At 33.1% G+C, this 24,032-nt stretch overlaps 1 protein-coding gene across 4 annotated transcripts in view; it reads left to right on the forward strand.

The window, feature by feature from the left end:
- RFX7 (regulatory factor X7) overlaps positions 1–24,032 on the forward strand; it is a 112,040-nt gene that overhangs the window by 52,660 nt on the left and 35,348 nt on the right. For all 4 annotated transcript variants that reach the window (XM_039865513.1, XM_039865516.1, XM_039865514.1 and 1 more), the window contains 2 exons: positions 17,202–17,284; positions 18,697–18,819. In XM_039865513.1, the coding sequence (XP_039721447.1) occupies positions 17,202–17,284; positions 18,697–18,819 (206 nt within the window). The remainder of the gene's footprint in view (positions 1–17,201; positions 17,285–18,696; positions 18,820–24,032) is intronic.

Raw genomic sequence — 24,032 nt, forward strand, 5'->3', positions numbered from 1 at the left:
TTTCTTCTTAATTCCTCTATTTCAGTCCATCCATACTACTACTACATTAATCCAGATCATCGTACTTGTTGGAAATACTTCAGCTGTTTTTCTGGTTCTCATTTGTCTACTTTTATTCCATTCTCCACAGTACTCTCACAATCATCTGTATAAAATGTGAATCTGTTTATTTTATACACTTGCTTACAAGCTTTCATTGGCTCCCCATTGTTCTATCTTAAGGCACTGAAGACCCTTCATCCTCAGGCCTCTCCTTGTTTATCTTCATCTTTATCCACTCCCTCCACAGGCTATCAGCAAGCTGTAGGGAACAGTTTTGGAGGAAGAGAAGAGAATATGTACTCTCAGTCTAGAACAGCATTGTTTATTAGAACATTCTGCAGTGGTAGAAATGTCCTCTGTATGCACTATTCAGTATGGTAGCCACCAACCACATGTTGCAGTCAAGCACTTTAAATGTGGCTAGTGTGGCTGAGGAACTGAACATTTAACTTAATTTTAATTAATTTGAAGTTAAATAGCTACATTTGGCTAGTGGCAACCATTTGGGATAGTACAGGTCCAGAACAGTGGTTCTTAACCAGGGTCAGTTTTTTCCTCCCAGGGAACATTTGACAATATTTGGAGACATTTTTGGTTTTCACAGTCAGGGTGTGCTACCAGTCATCAAGTGGGTAGCGGACAAGGATGCGTTTTAAACATCTTGCAAAATGCAGGACATCACCTCATAAAAGACTTAATCGTTCAAAAATTGTCCATGGTGTTGAAGTTGAGAAACTCTGGTCTAGCGGTCTAGACGGTGCCATCTTTTTGCGGGGATGGGAGGTGGGTTAGAGCTTCTTCTTAGAGATCACAACTTCTGGAAAACTGTCTCTGATTTCTCAAGTCTAAGTTTAATACATCTTCTGTCCCATAATATCCTATGCTTACCTATGCTTTTTTTTTTATTTTGTATTATGCAGTCACCTCCATAGTAATTACAGTTAGCATTTTTATTGCTTCCTGTGTGTAGGAACATATTAATTGGAATATGCCAGAGGCACATGAGGATGATCAATAAATATGTGTTAAATATATGAATGAGTATACACTAATGAATCAATTATTAAGCACATTACAATATAAAATGTAAAGAAATGATACCACCTTCAATTTAGGCCTTAATAAAGACCGTACATTTGTTAAAATTTTGACTTAATTTTTTTGGAATTACTTCACAGTTTGCCAATAAGAACAGAGACTTATCATATTTCCTTGAGAGGAAAAGAACATTTTTTTCTTTTTTGGCATTTCTTTTTCTGCTGTTCTACTTAGCTTAGGTATGCCCCTTCCTTCTATATTCTCCTATTAAAAGAGACATTCTGCCTGAAGCACCCCACTCATCCCCATAGTACAAGTGGAGAACTAAAACTCTACTATACAGATTCCGGAAGGATTTAAGCAAGTGTAATGGGCCATACAGGCCAGAAACTAGGGGAAACTGATCAGCAGTGTAGCAGAATGGCTTAGAGAGCTAAGGCTATAGAATGAAACAGATCTGAGTTTGAATCTTTGCCCCTGCCGTTACTGCCATTATTGTCTAACTTAGGATAGTTTTAACCTAATTCGCTTCTGTAAACAAAAAGAAACAAAAAAAAAAAGAGAGATAAGAGTGCCTACTTAACCCACTGAGTTGTGAATATTCAGTGAAATAGCTAGTGTAAATACAGTGCCTGGCACATAGCACACACGGCAGCTTCAGTTGAAGGCATTATATGTGTAAATTGATAATGTGGATCTAATTGACTTAATTGTCACAAATTTATGTTTCTAGAAGTCTAAACATAAGTCAAGGAATATATTTTATGTCCATCACAGAATTTACCATTTAACAATGAATGCTCACCATATGGAACCACTGAGGGGAGAGTATTGAATCCCTCAAACATAGAGAGTGGAAGATGGAGAAGATTGGGAATCACTAGCTAAAGCCATCCAGGAAGCCAGAAGGTGCATATTGTAGAACAGATGCCAGTATCAACACTCCGGCCTCCCTCCCCCTCCAGGCCTTTGTAGATGCTCTGCCAGCTGTGCCCTTGTCAGATTTTTTCACTTGGATAATTCCTAGTCCTTCTTTTGGACTCAGCTCAAAAACCTTTTCAGAAAGCTTCATTTATTTACTAGGACTGCATTCAGCTGCAGATAAAAGAAAACCCCAGCTATCGGTGGCTTAAAGAAGTAAGAGTTTGTGTCATCCTATAAGTCCAAAATTGGGCATTCAAGAAGTGGTGCAATAACTCAGCAATGCCACCAGTCCTAGCTCTTTCTTTTTTGCTATGTCATTTTTTGTCCTGTTACATCATTGATGGCTGCTGTGCTTACAGGCCTTCTGTCCAAATGCTGAAGCAGGAAGAACAGAAGAAGGGCATAAGGGCTTTCTTGTAGAGAAGCTTTGTTTATATTTTCATGACACCTACTTTCATTCTGAAAACCTGCTTCAGGAACATCAACCTCTAGAGTAAGGTCACTTGGGTACCCCTACATGCAAGGGAAACTAGGACAGAGTATTTTGTTTTCTAGCCTTTATACCAGAAGAAGACCAAGAAGACGGTGTTTAGCAATATATGTATGAATCCAACTTATGTGCCATACCTTCTTATGTTAAGGGCCCCTGCTTTCATGCAACCCATAAAAAGCTCTATACTGTTATTAAAGCTCTTAACATATAGTATGCTAATCACCAGATTAATTTGTCTCCTCCAAAAATAAGCTTTTGGAAGTAAGGACAGCCTTTTATGGTCTTTGTATCTCCAGTGCTTAGCACTGTATATGTATGGTACATGTAAGACACTCAGTAAATAATTACTGAATGATATTCACAAACAATAATTATAAAAAAAATGTTTAACATGTCCATAATATCCCCTAGACAGGGAGTTTCTTTGTATTTGTTGCTATTATTATTAGCATTTATGGTGTTTTTATTAACATGTGCCAGACAAGTGCTTTACATATTTCACCATTCAGTTCTCGTAATTTGCCTGTGAGGTTAATCTGTTATCCTCATTTTACAGATGAAGACACAGGCTCAGACAGGTTAAGTAACTAACCCAAGGTCATAAAACTTGCTAATTGGTAGAATTAGGCTTTTAATCCAGATAGTCTGACTCCAGAGCCCAGGCTTTTAAAAACTACAATATACTATATCTTTTTTTTAAAGTTTCTGAAATATGAGTTTATGTTTTTTAAAATTCTTCTACTTTTTATGCTAAAAAAATGTTCTTGAAAATAATTTTCTACCTTGAAAATAGATCTGAAATGAAAAATTAAAAGCTGGCCTCATACTGAATTTTAGTAATCAGTAATTCTATACACAGTCTGTTTTTTTTATGCAAGCAGGTTGTTTGAATGACATATAAAAAACATATAGTATACTCATTAAACAAAATAGCTAAAATAATTTTAGTTATTTAAATTGGCTACAATTGGAAGACTGTGGCACTATGAAATATACTGGAAGTGAAAAATGTAACATTGTATCTATGCTATTTTTAAAGCCTAGCACTTCAGCTGCTGTATCAGTAAAGACAAATGAAAATATTTATAGTAGCATAATTGTAAATAAAATTTTTTGTTAATATTTTAATACTTTTGCAATAAAACAGTTGATTTTTATTTAATTTTAATAACCAACATGTCTTGAATTTCTCATGAGTTGTAACAATTTTATATCTATGTCATTATACCTTTGTAAAGCTGATCCAATTATATTTTTCATAACCAATTTAATAGTCAAGGCAAAATCTTACCCTTGACATATCTAACAGCAGACGCTTAGCTATATATACCTCAGCAGAATTTGAAAGCTGCTCAGTCCATATTAACTAGTCTACATATCTTAGCTGTAGCAAGATCTAAAATGTGAGAGAGAAAAATCCTGACTGTTTGGTATAGGAATTGCCTGGTTTGGTAAGCGTCAACCATAGGAGGATGGGAAATAATAGTCTCGTGTGGTCCTTGAAAGAGTAATTCTATAGGATGTTAATATGTTATGCAAAAAAAAGTTTCCAAAAGTCAAATATGTTTCATGGACTCTGGAATAAAAGGTGTCTTCAGAGCTGTTATTAATATGCTGCTGTATATCATGAATCTTATCAAATATTTAGTGTGTTCCAAACTTTTTTCCCTCATAAAACTTCTCATGAAACTGGTGTTCTAGGGCATACTATTTGAGAAGTGATTGGTAAAATCTATACGTCAAGTTTCTAAAGTAGAGAAATTATTCCCCACGTATTACCATTTAGAACTACCAGGATATTGAGAACTTCTTGTTTATATTACTGTGTTTTAGGTGTGTGTACCACAAGGAAGCAATCTTCCCACCAGTTCTAATATTCAGTGTCCCTAAATTGATTAGTTCTGCTTTAGAGTTATTAGAACTAATAACAGTTAAAAGCAGCGGGGTTGACTCTATATTTTGGTTCCTGCTAGGAACGGCTAATATGTAAACATTAAAACAAATAACATTCACCTTGTCAGGAAGTCAGCTGAAAGCAAGAAATAAAATATTTCTCTCTCATGGGCTAGACAATTTAAAAGCAATACTAGTAAGATTATAGAGATGAGAATAGATAGTCTTTGTTTACTTTTTCTCCATCAGCTGGAGATATACAAGCCTTAAAATCACAAATAAGGGAAACCTGAGTATTTTAAATTCATTTAATTCCATATTTATAACTTCGCAGGAAAAGTATACTGCCTCACTTTCAGAGCTAACTGACCAATGTTCTAAAAGAGGATTCATGTCTTTCCAGCTACTTCTAAGTTTAAAAAATGCAGTATTGGCCTTTCTGGTGACTGCACATAGCCTAGTACAACAACTGTTTTATGAGCATGCTATGTTCTGCGCCTTGATGGCTAAGTAAACTCACCTGGGCAAAAATTGAACATGTCCATCCAGGAAATTGCTTGTCACAACTGAGTCTGTGGGCATCCTGACCCTAAGTCACCTCTACTGGGATAGGGTTTATTTGTGAGAGTTGATCAAAGGAGGGCTTTCTAGGGAAATCATTAGGAGAGAGAAGTCAAAAGATGTGAGGTTGCCAGAATGCCTGCTCTTTCTGGAGGGCTGGAGAAACTCAAAACTAGGTGACAGATGCCATCATTCAGATTATTCAATAGTGAATAGATTCCCTCTGAGGGGAGAACTCCAAGGAGGGTCCCTCTTGCAAGGTATCGGCTTAAGAAATGTCCAAAACTGTAGAGAATTGTTATGTTTATTTGAGCCAAACTGACAACATATGCTGGGAACCAAGATCTCAAATACTCCGGAGAATAAGTGTACCCAATGTTGACATTTTTTAAATTTCAAATTGGTCACCATGTTTCAAAATTGAAATTTCCAAATTGGAAGAGTTCACAGGAAAAATTAGGTGTCTGGTTTCTCTAGAAAACTTAGGACACTAAGTCCTTATTTCTGCATGACAACAGCTGGCTGGACTTAGGTAGCAGATATCTCTTTCAAACATGATGTGTACTCTCCAGTGTTCTCAGTTCCTTCCATGTGTTTAGCTCCTCAAAATAGACATTTTTGTTACCTATAGTCTTCTTTAATCACTTGCACTACCTGTCTGGCATTTGCGTTTGTGACCTCTGTGTTAGATTCTCTTGGGGCAAGGTTCTTCCAAGGGCCATTGTTTACAGGGGTGGGAGAGCTATCATTGTATTCATGAAGACAGAGAATGAGAAGACGGCCTCTATTTTCATCTCTTAGTATTGTGGCCTCTCTTTACTGTGAGTTCTTTCTCTGGATGGCCATTACAACAGCCAGTCAACAGAAAGCAAAGTAGGATAGAGGAAAGAAAAATAACAATTCTTTCCTACTGGTGAGCCACTGTACGAGACATTTTATCTTCTTACTTCCCAATGAAACTTTTCCTGACCACTCTGGATTAAATCGTATCCTCTTCCAACACTTTTTCTTCATAGCATTTATCATCATCATGTAACATATGTTTTACTTTTAATTTTTTATTGTCTGTGTCCCTGGTACTAAAATGTAAAGGTCGTGCCTAAAGCATAGTAGGCACTCAGTGCTGAATGAATGAATGAATCTCATTTAATTTTTAAATTTTCAAGTCTATCCCAAGGTTAATGTTTTAAGTTAGAAGCCAGTTCTTTTCATGTGCCTACTGCTGAAGTGATTGGATGGTAACTAAAAGACATGTGAAACATTAGTGTATAGAAAATCTGCTTCCTAAGAACCAGACTAGTATTATTAGAGTGGGACTTTTTAAGATTGATGACACACTCTCAGAAATAAATTTGAGTAACTCAATCAAGGAATAATTTTCAACAAGAAGCACAACTCCTCTCTGCCTTCCAGAGGTATATAATACATCATTGAAAGGACACTTACGAGGTATGTACAGTTTGAAAAGACTTCCTCTCTTTTCTCCTTTATGGAAGAAAGCACTCTTTCTCACCTCAAGTCCTTGCTATAGTGGATGCTAAATGATGACCAGGATCAGTTTACTGACCAGACTTGATTGAAACTAAAATTGATTGAAAATTTTGTTTGGGATATCTAATTAAAATTTTGTTTGGGATATCTGGCTTAAAAAAGGCTTTTTGTTAGAATAGAAGATAAGGTTTATCTTGTGTGGCACTGGAGTTACTATTAGTAAAGATCTATTTCAGATCCTTTCAGTCACTTGGTGGAGAAGAAATGGGTAACTTCAGAGAAGGAGCATTTTGGTGTGGAATTTAGTTGAGGGAGAAAAAACTTGACAAAAGGGCTGGATTTAAATAGCTGGTTTTGGTGGGGTTTTTTTTGAGTATCACAAAAAATAATAATCTGTATAAGGCCATGCCATTTGGAGGATTTTTTTGAACCTTTTTTTTTTTTTTTAAATATATTAAGCATATGAGTTATTTTAACCTCTTTCATTGTGGGAGGACAGTATAGGTAATGTTTTTTGTTTTTTTCTCTCCTGTTAGGGACTCAAGTGGACTAAATTCTAAATTGCCATTAAGGCCCAAATTATGAGTTCTGGTAACTTTTCTGTGTCATAATTTAAAAAAAAAAGCCCTAACCATTGTCAGCTAGCTTTCAAATTCATTTTATTGTCACAAAGAGGAGTAGGAAAGAATACCATGACACTCTCACTGTTACCTGAAAGAAACTCAATTTTCATTAATATTTGTATATCCAAAGAATGACATAATACACAAAAATGTGCTCTGAAAGAAAACAAATGAATTCTTATAGTCACCTAGTTTTTCTATCTTTGCATTTTAAGTCATTTCAGACTTACAGAAAAGTAGACTAAGGGAGAAAAGAGAAAAGGTTACTAGGAGCAAAGACAGGAATTAAAGAACTGATTGTTCCTCTGAATAGCCTACTTCATTGAGATTGTTAGCTGTGTAATTTTGAAGAATCAGAAATTCAGTTTTTTGGAAACATAATAATAGATGGGCTCTCAGGGACCATCCTTCTTTTCATGCTAAAAAAGTAAAAAACAGTGTCTAGAATGATCTAATAAACCTTATTCTTCTTTCTAGTGCCCCCACTCCTGTCCCCAACCGCTAGTGGAACCCTAAGGTCTTTTCAGACAGTATACAGAAACATTGATAATAACCTGAATGATCTAGAGAAATATTACATGATCATTCCATGATGGTCACTTATTATAGAATTTAACTATGGACAGAGTTCTCCCTATTTCAAAGGGATGTAAATCTATGGGTTTATGTACCCTCTGCCTCTTCAGACCCTAGTACCTTGCAGTATGAGTATTTTAGCAGTATGCCCTTATCTCAACATTTTATTTGATCTTTAATTGTTTGGGCACTTCTGTAGCCATGATGCTTGCTACCATGTTATTCATTATTTCCATTTCAGAGATTCAGCTTCCTTTTTTATTATTAAGCCCTTAAAAAGAAGTCAAAGTATATTATAGAGCACATTCATAAAAATGATCACTGTTTAGATACAATCGATGTCCTTGGAATGCTCTTTGACATTTTTCTTTTATAATTTAATATTTTTCCAATTTTATGTGCAGAACCTTTCTAATATACACAGCATCCACTCAGAAATATCTTATATATCTACCTTGGAGTATGAATTTTCCAGTGCTTACATTGCATCCGCTCAGAGGTTCTTGAAGTTCAAATTCCTTTGGCTTGATTGTAATTCATGCAAGTTAAAAGGGGTTTTTTGTTTATTAGTTTGTTTTCAGATGGTCATGAATTCTCTAGGTCACCCAGTAGAATTGATAAGAAGAAAGTGAGAAACAGATTTCGAGTTTTGCAGAAGTTTGCTGGTCAGCCTTGCTTCAGTTTTCCTTCGCTGTCCCCTGGTAACTAAGAGCTTTCAAATGGACTCAGATCACATTTCTTATCTCAGAGCAGGACATTTTGAACAGAAAATTAAACCATTTTCATTTTACATCTCATTCAGTAGTTTTATAAGTAGAATAAATCCTCACAATAATACGAGTACAATAAAATTACTCTTACTTGATTTGTATTTTCTAGGACTGAGAATAGAAAAATAATTCCCCTTTTATTATTTACAGTAGGCAACTCTCAAAAGAAAACACCTCCCTCCCACCCCAAACACACACACACACACACACACACACATCATGCTTCTCATAGTAGGTTAGGAAATTGAAAATTAAGAATTCCAAACAACAAGCATTGAAAAACATAGTCCTCATACCTCGACCTTTTCTGTCTTCCTTATTCAATCCTATGGGAAGACAGTTTTTACAACTGCTGAGACCTGAGAAAATATAGTATCAGATATGTTGATTGTTTCCGTAAATTTAAAAAAAGTTATAGAATAATGTTCTACCTTCCCCCTTTTGGTCCTGTTGTCACTGATTCTGGTGAAGGTAGGGCCTTTTAGAACTGTGCTCCTAAATCAGTGTCACCTAAGGGGAAAGAAAATTAGATTTTTTTCATTTTTTGTTTTTTGGGTTTTTTTTGGTTTTTTGGTTTGTTTTTTTTTTTTACAAAATCAAGGTTGGTTATGATTATCCCATCAGTGTATATATTTTCCCTCCATACATAGTAACTTAACTGAAGAAACAGTCAAACTGGAGAATTTAGGTTTCTGGATTTTAAGCAGACTGTTCTAAATACAAATTAAAAAAAATTTTTTTTAACCTTTTTCTGATACCAGTTTGAAAAGTAAAGTTTAAAAGAACTAATTATGATACCCTCCTGGTCATCTTTCATCAGAACTCAGTTGTTGTCAACCTGGATGATTCTTGAAAGGTGTTTATACAACTTAACAGTAGAGTTTCTTCTCGAAATAAAAATAATACACATTGGATGTAATTTCACCATCAAGGATTTGCATGAAAACTCCTCAGTTAAGTTTTTAATTGTTACTGTCTTTTTAAGCATCAGTCCTTTCCCAATTTTGTGAACTTGGAAAAAAAAAACCTGAATAACACCTGAGAGGGAATTCTCGTAACAGGAAACACATCGCTGCAGAGAAATTTACGTCAAACAGGAGAAATCCTTTTTTATTAACATTTGAGAAACTATAGAGTAAATCTAATTTAAAACGGTCCCCCAACACAGGAGATCTCTCCACTCAGCCTACTTTATAACTATATTCTATGCCAGTAAATAGCGGGAACATATTTCCTTACCATCTGTTTGAAGGCCTTCAAGTTTTAGTAATAAGACATTTAAAATTCAACCTAGGTCTCTGCAATCCATCTGGTATGTATTGACAATTCAGAGGCAGATGTCTTGAGCAGATAAGCAGAAACACCAAATATTAACTCTGTTTTTGAAATATAGGATATTGTTTCAGATATTTTTCTTCATGACAGAAGATGACAAATGAAAGTTACACATTTTGTTCCAAGTCAAACCTGGGAAAAGCTTTTGTTTCTGACCTGTTCTGTTTAAATTGATCCCTTTCTCTCTAGTAGCACAATTATTGTTGGAAATATTTTCTAACTTCAATTTCATCTTGATGGCTCAGGAGGGCATAGTATCTGCCCTCTTTTGCACTCACCCTGAGGAAGGTCAGTGCTGATGGAACATTGTCTTAAATAATTATGGCCAAGTCTGATGCTCACATATAAAATCTAGGAGCCTTGCCCTTATGACATACCTCCCAAGATAGTGGAGATCACCAGGCAAAATATTTCCTAAATTTCTTAAGATAGCTTGCTTTTTTAAATAAAAAACTCTGTAGTTGTTGGTGGAATTTGAATTATAAACTCTTCTGCCAAATTCTAATTTTAAGCAATTCTATATTTCAGAATAATATTTATATAATATCTATCATACATATATTTTATAAATTGCCTTTAATACTCAAATTATGAGCATTTTACCACTGTCTTACATATTTGAAAATTAATAGTCAACTTGAATGGCTTCCCTAATTTCATAAAGCTCTTAGCAAGTGGCAAATCTGGAACTCAGATCCAGGCCTTCTGATTCTGTATGCTATACCTTATCACTATATCTTACTGTTTTAGATAGATTCGATTTGAAGGGTCAGTCAGTCAAGCTCCAGTAGCAACTGGTTCATTCATTTGTCATATATAATATAGGTACTCTGTATTTATTAGCTATTAATTTATCACTAGGAGACATTCCTGTTAACCTCAGATTTAAAAAGCTCCATCAAAGCTGCTTTATTAGTATACTAATCAGTTACTAGGTGATATATGAAAAGTTTCTGTGACACAAGTTTAAGGATTTATGAATCATACATTTTGCTAAATCACCCTCTCAAGAATAAATTGTTGACTTTTTTCTAAATTAAATTCCAGCTCTGAGAAAGATGTTTTTGAATACTGAAAAAATGGCATTCTTTTTAACCTACAATAAGAATCTTATTATAAATGTGGCATGAAAAATTAGAAGGGAATTGCTAAATTATTCAAAAAATTATACTGGGACAATTTGTAACCTTGTGGAAATGTTTAATTAGGTCCTTTGTATCTTATAGAAAAATAAATTCCAGAAGAATTAAAGATCTAAAGACCTAAATGTGAAAAACAAAACATAGGATATCTTTCAAAACAAGATGCAAAAAGCACAGGTTATAAATGAAAAGATTGATATATTTGCCTGTGATATATTTATCACAAGATTTAAAAACAAATGAAAAGACAAGCTACATCTAGGGGAAGATATTAGTAGTACTTCTAACCAGTAGAGGATCAATATACAGACTACATGATAAATATCTCCATTTTTAAATGTGCAGTTTCTTGAGCTGATGTGATCCTCTGACCAGCAGTATCAGCATCACTGGGACTTAGTAGAAATGCAGATTCTTTCTCCCTCACTACCGATCTTCTGAATCAGAAATTGGAACCCCGGAGTTTGGGGGTCCTACAGCCTTTGAACAAGCTCTCCAGGTGTTTCTGAAGCATGCTAAAACTTGATAGTCATTATATTAGAGTAAACTCAAATGATAAATAATATGAAAAGATAACTCAATCTCATCTCTATCAGAAAATGTTAAATAAAGCAAGTACTTCTACTTTAGGTACATACCATAAAAAACTCTTGTACAGGGAGGGACACAGCAGTCATAAAGGATTTCCATTGCAGCAATATTTGAAATAGTGAAATTTTATAATAACTGGTTATCAGAAAAATGAATAATCTTGTTTTAATCCATATAACACTATTGTATGAATTTGTTTAAAAGTCAAAGAATTATGAAGCAAATGTGGCAAAATGTTAGCACAGCTTAAATATGGATAGTAGTACATGTGTACCTACTTTAAATTTAATTTGAAATACTTTATAATTTTAAATTTTAAAGGTTGTTAAAATATTAAAAGGATTCCAGTCTGACTCTGTCTTATCTTTCACAATTCTACCTCAAAAAATGATTGAGTTTGGACAAACCAGGATCTTCAGTCTTGTTGAGGGGGAAGGTACAACTAGTTGTAAAAGATCAAAATATTATCTAGGTCATTTTTTAAAACGATCACTAAATGCGAATTTATTGAGTGTAAATTCCTGAGTAATTGCTGTGTCCCAAAGTAGAGGGATAAATGGGCATATTGTAGGATCATGTGTACAAAACTTAGTAGAGTTGAATTTTTAACTAGATTTTTCTTAAATCATAGATAAGAAAAATGTATGAAGGCTGTATACATATTCTAAACTAGTGCTTCTCAATCTTTTTTTTTTTTAGCCCATGCCCCATTTTGATAAACATAAATATCTTATATTCTTGGTTAATATAATTTAAAATTTCAAAATAAGTTAAATATTCTAAAAATGAGTGAATGAAAGCTTTTGTGGTTACAGAGAGCTTTCCCCACATTATTATCTGCATGCATAAAAGGAATCTTGTTCTTTTAGAAGTGCTAGAGGGAAAAGTCTAACTTTCTGTATTAATCAGGATGAACTAGGCTATGCTGCTTTAACAAAGTAAACCTGAAATAGCAGTGGCCTAACCACAAAAAATTATTTTCATTTAGTTATATGTACACAAATCATTAGTGTCTTCAGGAACCCATATTGACAGAAACTTCTATATTTTAGCCTCATCAGTGAAACACATAGCTTCAAAGGTGCCACGAATGGGGTAAAAGGAGAGGAGACACATTGATTTTTTTTTTAAGTTTTCTGAAAGTTATTTCACAGATATTACATACATCTACAGATAAACAATAGCTATGATCGCACTCAATGGAATATTAAAAGTACATTTTCCTGAATATATGTCAAACCTGTCACTTCAGAGATGCTATATGTACATATTAATTTTTATTTTTCAATTCGAGTCGACATTCAATATCATTTTAAATTAGTTTCAGGTGTACAGCACAGTGGCTAGACATTTGTGTAATTTACAGAGAGAGTCCCCTGATTAGTACCCAGCTGGCACTATACATAGTGATTACAGTGTTATTGACTATATTCTTATGCTGTACTTGATACATTGATTCTCAACTATGTCAGCTGAGAAATGAAGTACATCACTTGAACATAGTTCATGGCCATAAGCTAACTGCAGAAGAGGCTGAGAAGTGTAGCTGAGCAGATGGAATGCTTGATGAGCATTGTTTGTATCCCATGTTCTCTTTACCACTTTATTTGCACCTCAAAGAAGGAATTAGTTAGTTCCATGCCACTAGTTCCTTGTGTGAATATTTTTTATCAGCCACCATTTCAGAAGAGAAGAGAATTGAGTGGTAAGATTCAAACCAAATTTCAGTTTGAACCTCAAGTTCCTTAATTTTGTGTATCTTACATTACACCTTTATTTTCCTGTGGATCACATGATATAAAAGTGAATGTTGACTCTGATTATTTGCTACAGGCTTTTCTGTCCAGGACGTAAAAGATCAAAATATTATCTAGGTCATTAAGTTTGTAGCATTGCTTCATTTTCATAACTAAAAATCGGGAAAAGAAACAGCTTCATAAATGTATGCTTATGTAAATGGTGTGATGACATACAACTCAGCTCACTTATTTGGAGTAAATGTAGATTTTTTTTGCCAAAAATTCTCCAGAGTGGTTTTCTGGAATGTCTTTGACATCTAAATCAAACTTTAGTTCAAAGATTCCTTTTAGATATTTTCTTGCAAAGATTGAAATGTATGAGACGTTCTCATGAGCCTTCAGGCAAGATCTTCAACCACAATAGTAGGAAATTATCACCTTAATTCATTCAATAAACTAGATAATATTCAAGGTTCCCCTAAACTTGAAACCATTTTCAATAACTGAGAATTTAACTTCTTCAACACTAGAAAATGAAGACTTTTATGCCTGGTAAATAGGAACGTTGATGTTTGTTATTTGAAATTCCAGGTCAGATATGTCTGCCAAACATGCTGAGCTGTATCAAAAGTTATAATTTTTGTTGTTAGAAAAGAGTAACATAAAATTTACCCTTAGTGATTTTTAGTGTATTCACAGTGTTGTGTAACCACTACCTCTGTTGAGTTCTAGAACATTTTCATCACCCCTAAAGGAGACCATTAAGCAGTTAGTGTTCATACTCCCCTCCCCTAAGTCCCTGGCAACCACTAATCTTTCTTTTCTCTCTTTGGATTTGCCTCTTCTAGATATTTCATAGACATGGAATTATACAATATGTGTCTTTTTGTGTCTGACTTTTCACTTGGCATAATGTTTCAGGGTTCATCTGAGTTGTTGTAGTATCAGTACCTCGTGCCTTTTTGTGCCTGAATTTAAAAATTATAATTTTTAAGAGTTTATACAGTTGATCTTTTTTTTCGGTGCTCTAAAAATAAAACAACTTTGTCCTTTATTTTATAAATCCAGCCAGCATATTTCTTTTTGACAACCAATGAATCTTAATATGGAACAGAAAACTTATTCTTAACATTTAAATCTTTAAAGTATAACAAATAATCTAATGCTTAACATACCTGTAATCAATCACAGTTAGGGTCTTCTTCTACATCACTGATCATTGTTTCGGAAACCAGTAATTATCTGTAAATAACATGGTATATCCAAAACCAAACAAAAATCTTCATGGTGAACTCAGCCTTGCTAGACTAGAATGCCATCACCACACGCTTGTCATTTTGTTCACATTTGCTTCATAGAGTTTTGATATCAGTTTCAGTAAACTCCAAATTTTTTCCCTCAGTGCGTTGAGTCCCATATAACAAATGAAATTATAATTCACAATAGTAAGTTTTCATTGTTCAAAAGGCAAAAACAAATAAAACAGGACACCGAGTTCGATCTTTTTCAAAAATATTTTTCTGGCATCTGTCTTTAAATCATCTCTTTGGCACTTTATTCTAATTTAGATTACCTTCTGAATCCCTACTGGAATTTCTTCTCTGTTCTTTATGTAAAATTTGAAAGCTATAGAATCCAAGGTTTCTATAACAGTATGAAATTTTTTTATTCTTAGTCCTCAAAAATGATTCCCCCCCTCTTTTGGCTTTTTTAATTGAGGTATAGTTGACATAAAATTGTATTAATTTCAGGTGTACAGCATAATGATTTAATATTCATGTACATTGCAAAATGATCACCACAATAAGTCTAGTTAATATCATCACTACACAGCTACAAAAAAATTTTTGTGTGTGTGATGAGAACTTTTCAAGATCTACTCTTCTAGATACTTTCAAATATGCAGTACAGTGTTATTAATTATAGTCACCATGTTGTACATTACATCCCCATGGCTTGTGCATTATAGGACTGGAAATTTGTACTTTTTGAGCCCCATCATCCGTTTTGCCCACCTCAGGCTACCAGCAATCTGTTCTCTAAATGCATGAGCTCATGGGGCAGTGGGAGTATTTCTATTCTTTATTTTTTGTTGTTGTTATTGTTATTTAGATTTCATATATAAGTAGATCATACAGTATTTTTTTTTCTGTCTGACTGACTTCATTTAGCATAATGCCCTCAAGTTCTATACATATTGTAGCAATGGCAAGATTTCATTCTTTTTATGGCTGAATAATATTCCATCATGTGTGTAATATAAAATTATATATACATGTAATGTAAAATATACACATTTTCTTTATTCAAAAGATGATGTTTTATATTACATTTTCTCAGACTTTGCCCATGATGATGTTTTTGTGGTGTTTTTGGTGACATAACCTGCTATATGATAGGCATTGTTAGGGTTAAGCAGGTAATAATAATAATAAAATAATTTAGGACTGTGTTTAAGACACATTAAAATGGGGAAAGATTAGAGACAAAGATGTCAGCTGGTTAGACATTTTAGTAATTTGAGAACTTTCCTAAGTCCCTTAGGGGCAAGGACTATTATTGTGTTGTTCATCTGTGTATTTCCAGTCTTTGTATAGGTTGCGATACAGTCTGAGATCAGTTATTGTAAAGTAATTTTTGGATCATAGCAGAAAATAAAAATGAGTAAATAAATAAACGAGTAAATGAATTCACCTTTATTGTAAAAAGACTCACAGCTGAAGACCTAGACTATTGTGGTAACTGGGAAAATAAACAGACTGGTAGAATACGGGGGAAAGAGTTAAAGAGGGATAAATAAAAGATTAAAGTGGAATGCACAAGAGGAACAAAATTAAGCAGACTCCAAAACTATTGCTGGTGAATCTATCAGGTATTAGAATGAGAGCTGAGTGGAAAACACCCCACAGACAGTGGTATAAAACAAAATGTAGATTTGGGAGTTATTTACATATAATTGATAAATCATTTTGTAGATAAATTCTAAGATTAAACTGATTTGGGGATGAATTCTGGTGAGAATAAGAATAGACTAAGTTATGTCATTTTAAGCTTTTTTTTTTTTAATGGATCTGTGTTTAAGCTGTGCTTGATTATATAAGAATAAATTCTGCCACCAGAATGCCAATAATTTGTCCACGTTTTCAGTTGCAATGCAATTGATTAGGCTACCAAAATTTTACTATGATTTTTTTTTGTAATAGGATTTGTGGCACATTTAAAGTTATTCTGTGGTAAATAAGTTGGGAAAGAAAGCTATACAGTCCTCTGTGTAGCAGAAATTATTTTTAAGGGTACATTTGTAGACAAAATGACAAAGTCGCAGAACAATAATGATTGAGTCTTATAAGTAGGTTCTCCAAATAGCTGTTACTGTTGCAAGTCAAAGAATAATTACATCTGCAAAAAGCAAAAAGGGTTGGTGGTCATACTTCAATATTTTAAACCTCAAATCCATCTACAGGTGACAGCATCATGAGTCATGTATTCTAGATTTCTGAGAATTAGAAAAGGATCCTAGAAGTCATCTCGTCCATTTTATAGTTGAAAGGAAAATTCACCAGAGCACTAAAGCCTCAAAGTCAGTTAAATGATTTGGCTAAGGCCAACTACTAGTCGTCTCTTGACTCCTAGTCTGGTACTTTTCCGGTAATGCTGTACAATCTTCCTTCTCAGATGTGATTAAAAGTGATAAATTTTTATCTAAGCATTGATCTTTTATTTATACCTAGATAATAAGAATTAATAGGAAAGTACCATTATCTCTTACTAACTTTTCATATATAATAGATTTATCAAACAGCTTAACTATTATTATTTTAGTGATGAGAAAAAAAGCCTAGATTTTGTTTTCTTTGGCAAGTGATTCATTTCATCTGTTTTAAATTTAGACAGTCAATATTTTTAGGGAAGTGTTAGTAAATTGTGTTGGAGAAACAAGTGTTTTTAAAATGATCTTTCTTTTTAATCCTTTTTGTAATCAGCAAGAAGTTGAGAAGTTTACAGACCTAGAGAAACTCTACCTCTACCTTCAGCTGCCTTCTGGTCTCAGCAATGGAGAGAAAAGGTATGTCTCTTCTTGTTTTTGCTTTAATTACACTGTTTGTAGGAAACTCGTAGGGCGTGTGTGTGTGTTGTGGTTACTATTTTACACTTCCTAAAATCATCAGAACACAATGGCAAAGCATGGATCCTTTTAGTCTTTGATCATATTTGGTTAAGTGTTTACCTAACAGTTTGTGCACTTGGGTAAATGCTATGAAATGCAATTTGGGTTATGTTTCATAAACAGATCAGTATATTTATGCAGTTAATAGGAGATTGTGAAAATTAAACAGAAAACCAAAGAGTAAACAGATAAGTATTGTGAGCAGTAAAGTAAGTGTGAGAGTATTTTAGGTACTGTCAGGTGAGCAGATCACAGATTATAAAAAAATTTTTAAAAAGTGAATTGCCTTTATGTAACATGAATTTATGATAAATGTAAGATGTTTTAAGCACTTGGTATTACTCTATTTTTGTTAAAAATATTTAATAACTCAGAAAATATAGAGAGAAGTTGGTTCATGTATTCTATTCCTAATGTTTCTTTACTCTTTTAGGTGTTTCTCAAGATTCATTTTATTCATATAAATTATACTTAACATTTTATTACTTTAAAATAGTGTGTAAAAAGAAATGGAATAAAAATACTGTTGCATTTACTTTTTTCCCCTCGGATCAAATTTTATAATTATTTAAATCATTTTTTATCCTAGAAACTTGCTCACTGTCTTTTTTGGAATTAAATAAATTATTATTATAGTTAACCTCAATTATTAAGTTATAGCTGAGATGAATGCCAGAGTCGATAGAACTTCCTAACTCTATCTTGTGTGTCCATTTCATGAAATTAGTTTATAAATGACACTGCTATGTAATACAAACTTAAAATATTTAATGGAGGTGTTGGCCTGAGGAGGAGATTCAGTTACCGGAAGGGCAGTAGGGGAGATTTGTCCTTTTAAGATCTCTCTGGTATGAATTCCATTCTGGAGCACAGAGTGCTTTAGTAAGATTGCAAGGTAGTTACTTGAGAATGCTAAGGAAATAGAAAAAATTTTTTCCCATAACTTTTAAATGATTGATTATTTGATTAAGTTTGGCCAAATGAACAGGCAAGTCAGTGACTAAATATCCAATTAGAGGTAATTTTGGCCAAAATAAATACCTTATGTTGTCAGTGTGCCATCACTTATAGAGAGGATGGAACAGGGCAATAACTTCAGTTGGACACTAGCTGTAGAACATGGCCCGCAACTACAGGTGGACAATTTGTATATAGATAACTGGGCATCTACTATATGTCCTGAATTTAGTTTGGTCATTCATAGTGTGTTTACACACAATTATTTAGTGGAACATTTTAGGTGTATCTCAAAAATTTGTCAATTAATTGCTGTCCAGTTCAGCTAAAACATGTTTTTGTTTCATGATTAGTGATCAGAATGCCATGTCATCTAGTCGGGCACAGCAAAGGCATGCCTTTTTCTGGATTCGGAATACCTTAGAGGAACATCCTGAGACTTCACTGCCCAAACAGGAAGTCTATGATGAGTACAAGTAAGTCTTACGTGTATATGTCAGACATGCTGATGTATTAAAGAACTTAAGTACTGTACTTGGGTACAGTGATTGTTTTATCATTGGTGAATATCATGGTGGTATATAGGAGTTTAATTGAGAAATCTCCAAAATTCCTTCCATCTCTAAGTTTCTCTGGTAACATATGTAACAAAGGACAGGATTACTGAATAAAAGGATTTCTCTAGATTTCTTTCAGATGACAGGAGAGATATCTAACAATAAAGGGACAATGGCGTAGGACCACTGAATCAAAGGATTCCTGTAGCGTTCTGAAGGATAACAGGAAGGATATGTTTAGGGTTAGGACTGTGGTAGGCAATAAATAAATCAGTGCCTGTGGGAAACTAAAACATGTATTTTATTTAGACTTCTTAAAGGCCTTTTTCATGAATCCAAAACTTTTTAAATCCTTCCCTTTACCAACCAAAGAAAAAGATACGTTTCTGGAGTGTTGTGAATTACTCCTGGAAGAGGGAGTTCAGTGGCTTACACATATCAAACACTCAAATAATTTAGATAATTTATTTAAACACAGGAAACAAGTGTAGAGGCTAATGGGCCTTTCCAGATAGAGAATAGTTAATAGATGCTGAAACTATTCTTATTTAACATTTTTTTACTTGATTTGAAAGAGGAAATTTATTCTGGCAGAGTGACTAAAATCAGAATTTTCTGCGTATTAAAATGTTAAACCAGCAAGCATTAATGTGTTGTTAAAAAAAAAGTGTCAAATAAATGCTGCTGTTAATCAATGTAAGATGATACAAAGGAAGTACACTTAGTGAGATTATTGATATCTACAAAGAAAACTTTCCTCATTCAAAATTCTCATTCTCTCACATTAAGAAAAATAATGTAGCTGGAGAAAGCCTAGAGAAAAATATCTGAAATGATCAAGGGAACAAAGTTAAACTGAAGAGCTTTAGACTTTTTTTTCTGTTTAAGAAAATTCAAGCTATCTAGAGTGCATGTGATTCAAGTCTATACGTTCATTTTCTCCATTACAACAGTCCGTTGAATACATGCTATGTACCAGACTTCGTAATAAGTTCAGAGGATACAATTAACAAGACAGCTCCTACTCTCATCAAGAATACATATAATGAATTCTTCACTAACTTCAGGTTAATGAAAATAGAGATAACCCTTATGACACTAGAAAGAAGAAACCCCAGTTTGATGATCAGGAGAATAGATTCTGCCATTAAACTTGGGTGACCTGGACAAGTGTTTTTATTACTACTTTTTCCAGTTGCATCATTTGTAAAAATAGGGAATTGAAGAGTTGTGAGGGTTTTTTTCAGCTTGAAAATTCTAAAAGTTATCCGAAGTAGGAAATGTTGAGGAACTAGTTGTCCAAAGATGTCTTGCTAGTTTCCCAAAAGGCAAATTTTAATGTATGACATTTCCATAATGAATTAATAAGATGGTTGGTTACATATTTTTGATGCGATGTCCTTCCACTGCACAACCCTTTGCCATCACTATTAGAGATAGCATCCTATGTTTGTGGGGTGTGACTCTGGCTCATTCAGGCAGTCCTTATGTTCCTTAAAGTGTCCTGCTTTGGGCGAGGCACGGTTGTGTTTTTCTATAGTATTTTTTATGTTTTCTATTAAATCGTTTTCTTAGGTTCCCATAAATCTTTATAATTTTTTTCACTAAGAAAAATTAAATGGTTTTCTTAAACAAAAGAGAACCAAAACATAACATCATTTTGAAGCGAGTGGGAGCTCCAATTTTGAGCAATTAATTTCCAATTCAGTAGAGAGCAACAGAGATTAACAAAAGTGATTTAAAGTTTTCAAAGGTAGTAGGTAAGAGAAATTCTTATTAGTAATGTGAGTAGGAAAGAAATATTAGTTCTGTTCATGAAATTTGAAAGAATTATGCTAATGACTATGCCTGTCTTACAGTCAGTATAGTGCTGTACATACTATAGTACTGTTGTGTCTGAGTCTATTTTAGTTAAAAACAAAATATGTTTTATTTACTGTTGTTTCCCCACAGTGGTCACTAATTTAAAATTCACAGTAATTGTAAGGAAGTCTGATCTCTGACACTGATAATAAAATTTCAGTATTGTGAAAAATTTTGTAAGTCTTTCAGTACACTCCCATCTCCGTTGTATAGATAAAAACATTAAAGTACAGAGAAGTTGGGTGATTCTTCCAGTGTCTCAGAACTAGTTAGGGGTGAGTGTAAGGCTGGAACTCAGATTTCATGAGTGGTTCAGAATACATGAGAAGGCAGACTTATTAAATTTGAGTAATATCAAACTGAGTGGGTAGAAAAGGTTAGGCAAGTAGTTACAAATAAAGTTGGCTAGGACTTACACATAGTGTGAGTAAATAAGCTGCTCAAAGTATGAATGTGTTTACATACAGTTAATTAGTATACATGCATACAAATAATATGAATGTTATAAGAGACATAGCACAGTAACATATTAGCAGCATGGCATATGCTAAGAAGAAAGTATGTTTGTGTTTCCACAGAATTGTAGTATGTGGGAGCTCCAAACTTTGATTATACATTTCCTAAAACCATAATTTGCCATGTGGATTTAAATAACTTGAGAGATAAGAAAAATAGACTACAGACAGGCAACGAGTATATCAAAGTATAAGGAAATAGCTGGTTAAAAGTTTTTAAATTATGTTGTCTCAAGAAAGCAAAACGGAGTATAGCTATATACTTTTTTTTAAAGAACAAAGTTTTAAATCACAGGAAAGATTTTAGTTAGACACAAAATAATACTTCTTGTCTGTAAAGATTTTTAAAGAAATTTTGTCCTTTTCTAAAGGCCTTTTAGACTAGTCCTCTTACTATTCGGAGTGCCTTAAGGTTTCCTGAATAAAAAACCTAGAACAACCAATCTTAAACTGATTCTGTTCTAAATATTCATTGAAAAAAGGTTATTAATATGAATAATACCTTTATTTTAAAGTATTCCTATTGCATGCGGACCCTTGTGTAATTCATTGCATTGATGTTTAGATGTACTTGTGTGAAAGTCAGCCCTTTTAATAGTCATTAAAATCAAAATCACTTTTAGAGAAAAACAAAAACAAAGAAATAATCTAAGACAGTATGGCTTTTTTAAACTATATTTCCATGATAAATTAAGATATTAATAGAACTAGGAAGCCTTAAAGGGCTTTCAGCATGCTGACAGTTTAAGTTATAAACAGTTGTGAACTTTTTATATTTATTGAAACCTTTGCATTCTGATCATCACATGTTTATGAAAATGATCATTAATGGATTTATTTTTCTAATTATAAAAGCGATATATTCATCATGAAAGTTTTGGCAGATAGTTATAAATGTATAAAAAAGAAAATGGGCACCAGTAATCTCACTACCAGAAGTGACCACTCTTTATTTCTTTATATTTTTTTCTAATTTCTTCTTCGTATATGTATTCTCGTTATTGTTTAATCAGATTTGACCTCACCATTTATGCAGTTCTTGAATGGGGAAACAGTTGCAAATAACTTCAGTGAACATTCTTGATTATAGATATATTTAATGTAGATTATCAGAATTGGGATTGCTGGTTTATGAACCTTTATATATTAAGGACATTAAGTATTAAAATATAAATTTTTTCAAGATTGCTGTTTATTATTTAATTTTAGTTAATTTTTTTATAATTATAGTCTGACTTGTCTACTTTCTTTGCAGCTTGTAACATTGCTGTTATGCTTAGAACTTCCCCATGCCACTAGCAGCTAAATACTCACATGTATTTTTCCTAGATATTTCTTATTTCATTTTTCACATGTAACCGTTTAGTCCATCTGGTTTTTATTTTGGTAGATGCCATAAAATAAGAGACTAATTTTAATTTTTTTCTGAATGATTTACCAATTATCTCAACCTTGTTTGTTGAATAATTTTTTTTCTCTTAAGATTAATCGGTAATGTAACTTTTATCTTTCTGCAGCCTCATGGACTCAATTTTCTTTGTATTTTTTGCTCTTATTCCAGTACTATATCATTTTTAAGTATTTTAGCTAGTAAATGTTTTAAAAGTTGATAGGACCAGTCTTCCCTAATCATTCCTCTTTTCAACATTTTCCTTGGTTTCCACACCAATCAATTTTTTTGAAGTTTAGAATCACTTTTCTGAACTTCTAACTTAAAAAAAGAAACCTCAAAGGAATTTTGGTTGAAAATACATTAAATATGGAAATTTGTTTTAGAAAAATTCACTTCGGAGCTAGAAGTATATTTCTTAATTTGCATTTTTCTCATGCCCTTCAGTGAAGTTTTAGGTTTTTTCCTTCAATTAAATCCACTTATTTTTCTAGTTAGTACATTCGTTAGAAACTTTTATTGCTATATTTATTATGAAATATATATTTTCCTATTGTTTTACTCTTGTTTTGATTTATAGAATAGCTATAGATTTTTATTATATTTATTATACATTTTATATTTACTGAACTTCGTTTAATCCTAATATTCTGTTCTTTCTTTTGACTTTTCTGGGTGAGTTTATCCTGTATATTGCTTCATTCTCTCCCTCTTATTACATTCAATAGATTTTCTTTCTGTTTTTAAATAATAGCATTAGGCATCATTTCCACTTACAGTTCTTTGATATTAAGGATGTGTCATTTATAGTTGACCAAGACTTTATTTGCTGTTTAATGAAAAATGGATATTGAAATTCATCAAATGCTTTTTGGGTATCTATTTGACATTATTATGCAGTGCTTCTACTTTGACCTGGTGATGTGATATATAAAGGAGGTACTTAATATAAACTGTTTTATTCTTAGAATGAATGTCTTTTTCCTATCAAAATGTGTAATCTTGCAGCATACTATTATTGATTTCTATTTTCAAGTATATTATTTAGGAACTTTCCATCTATATCCATAAGTGAATTTGGTTTGTGATTTTCTTTTTTTATGCTTTGTCAGGTTTTGCTATCAGGGTTAGGCCAGCTTTGTAAATGAATTGGAACTCTTTCCCTAATTTTCTGTGCTCTGAAACAGTTTATATAGCATGAGACTAATTTGTTCTTGAAAGTTTTAAAGAATTCAACTGTAAAACCATCTAGTCCTGGAGTCTTTGTTGGAGGTAATTCTTTGACAGTGTTTTGTGGTTTTCTTCTGCTTAGGTCTTCACTTCATTAGTCAGTTTTGGTCATTTGTTTTTCCTGGAATTCATTC

Source organism: Pteropus medius, unplaced genomic scaffold (assembly GCF_902729225.1).
Source record: "Pteropus medius unplaced genomic scaffold, Ma_sr-lr_union100, whole genome shotgun sequence".
Lineage (NCBI taxonomy): Eukaryota > Metazoa > Chordata > Mammalia > Chiroptera > Pteropodidae > Pteropus > Pteropus medius.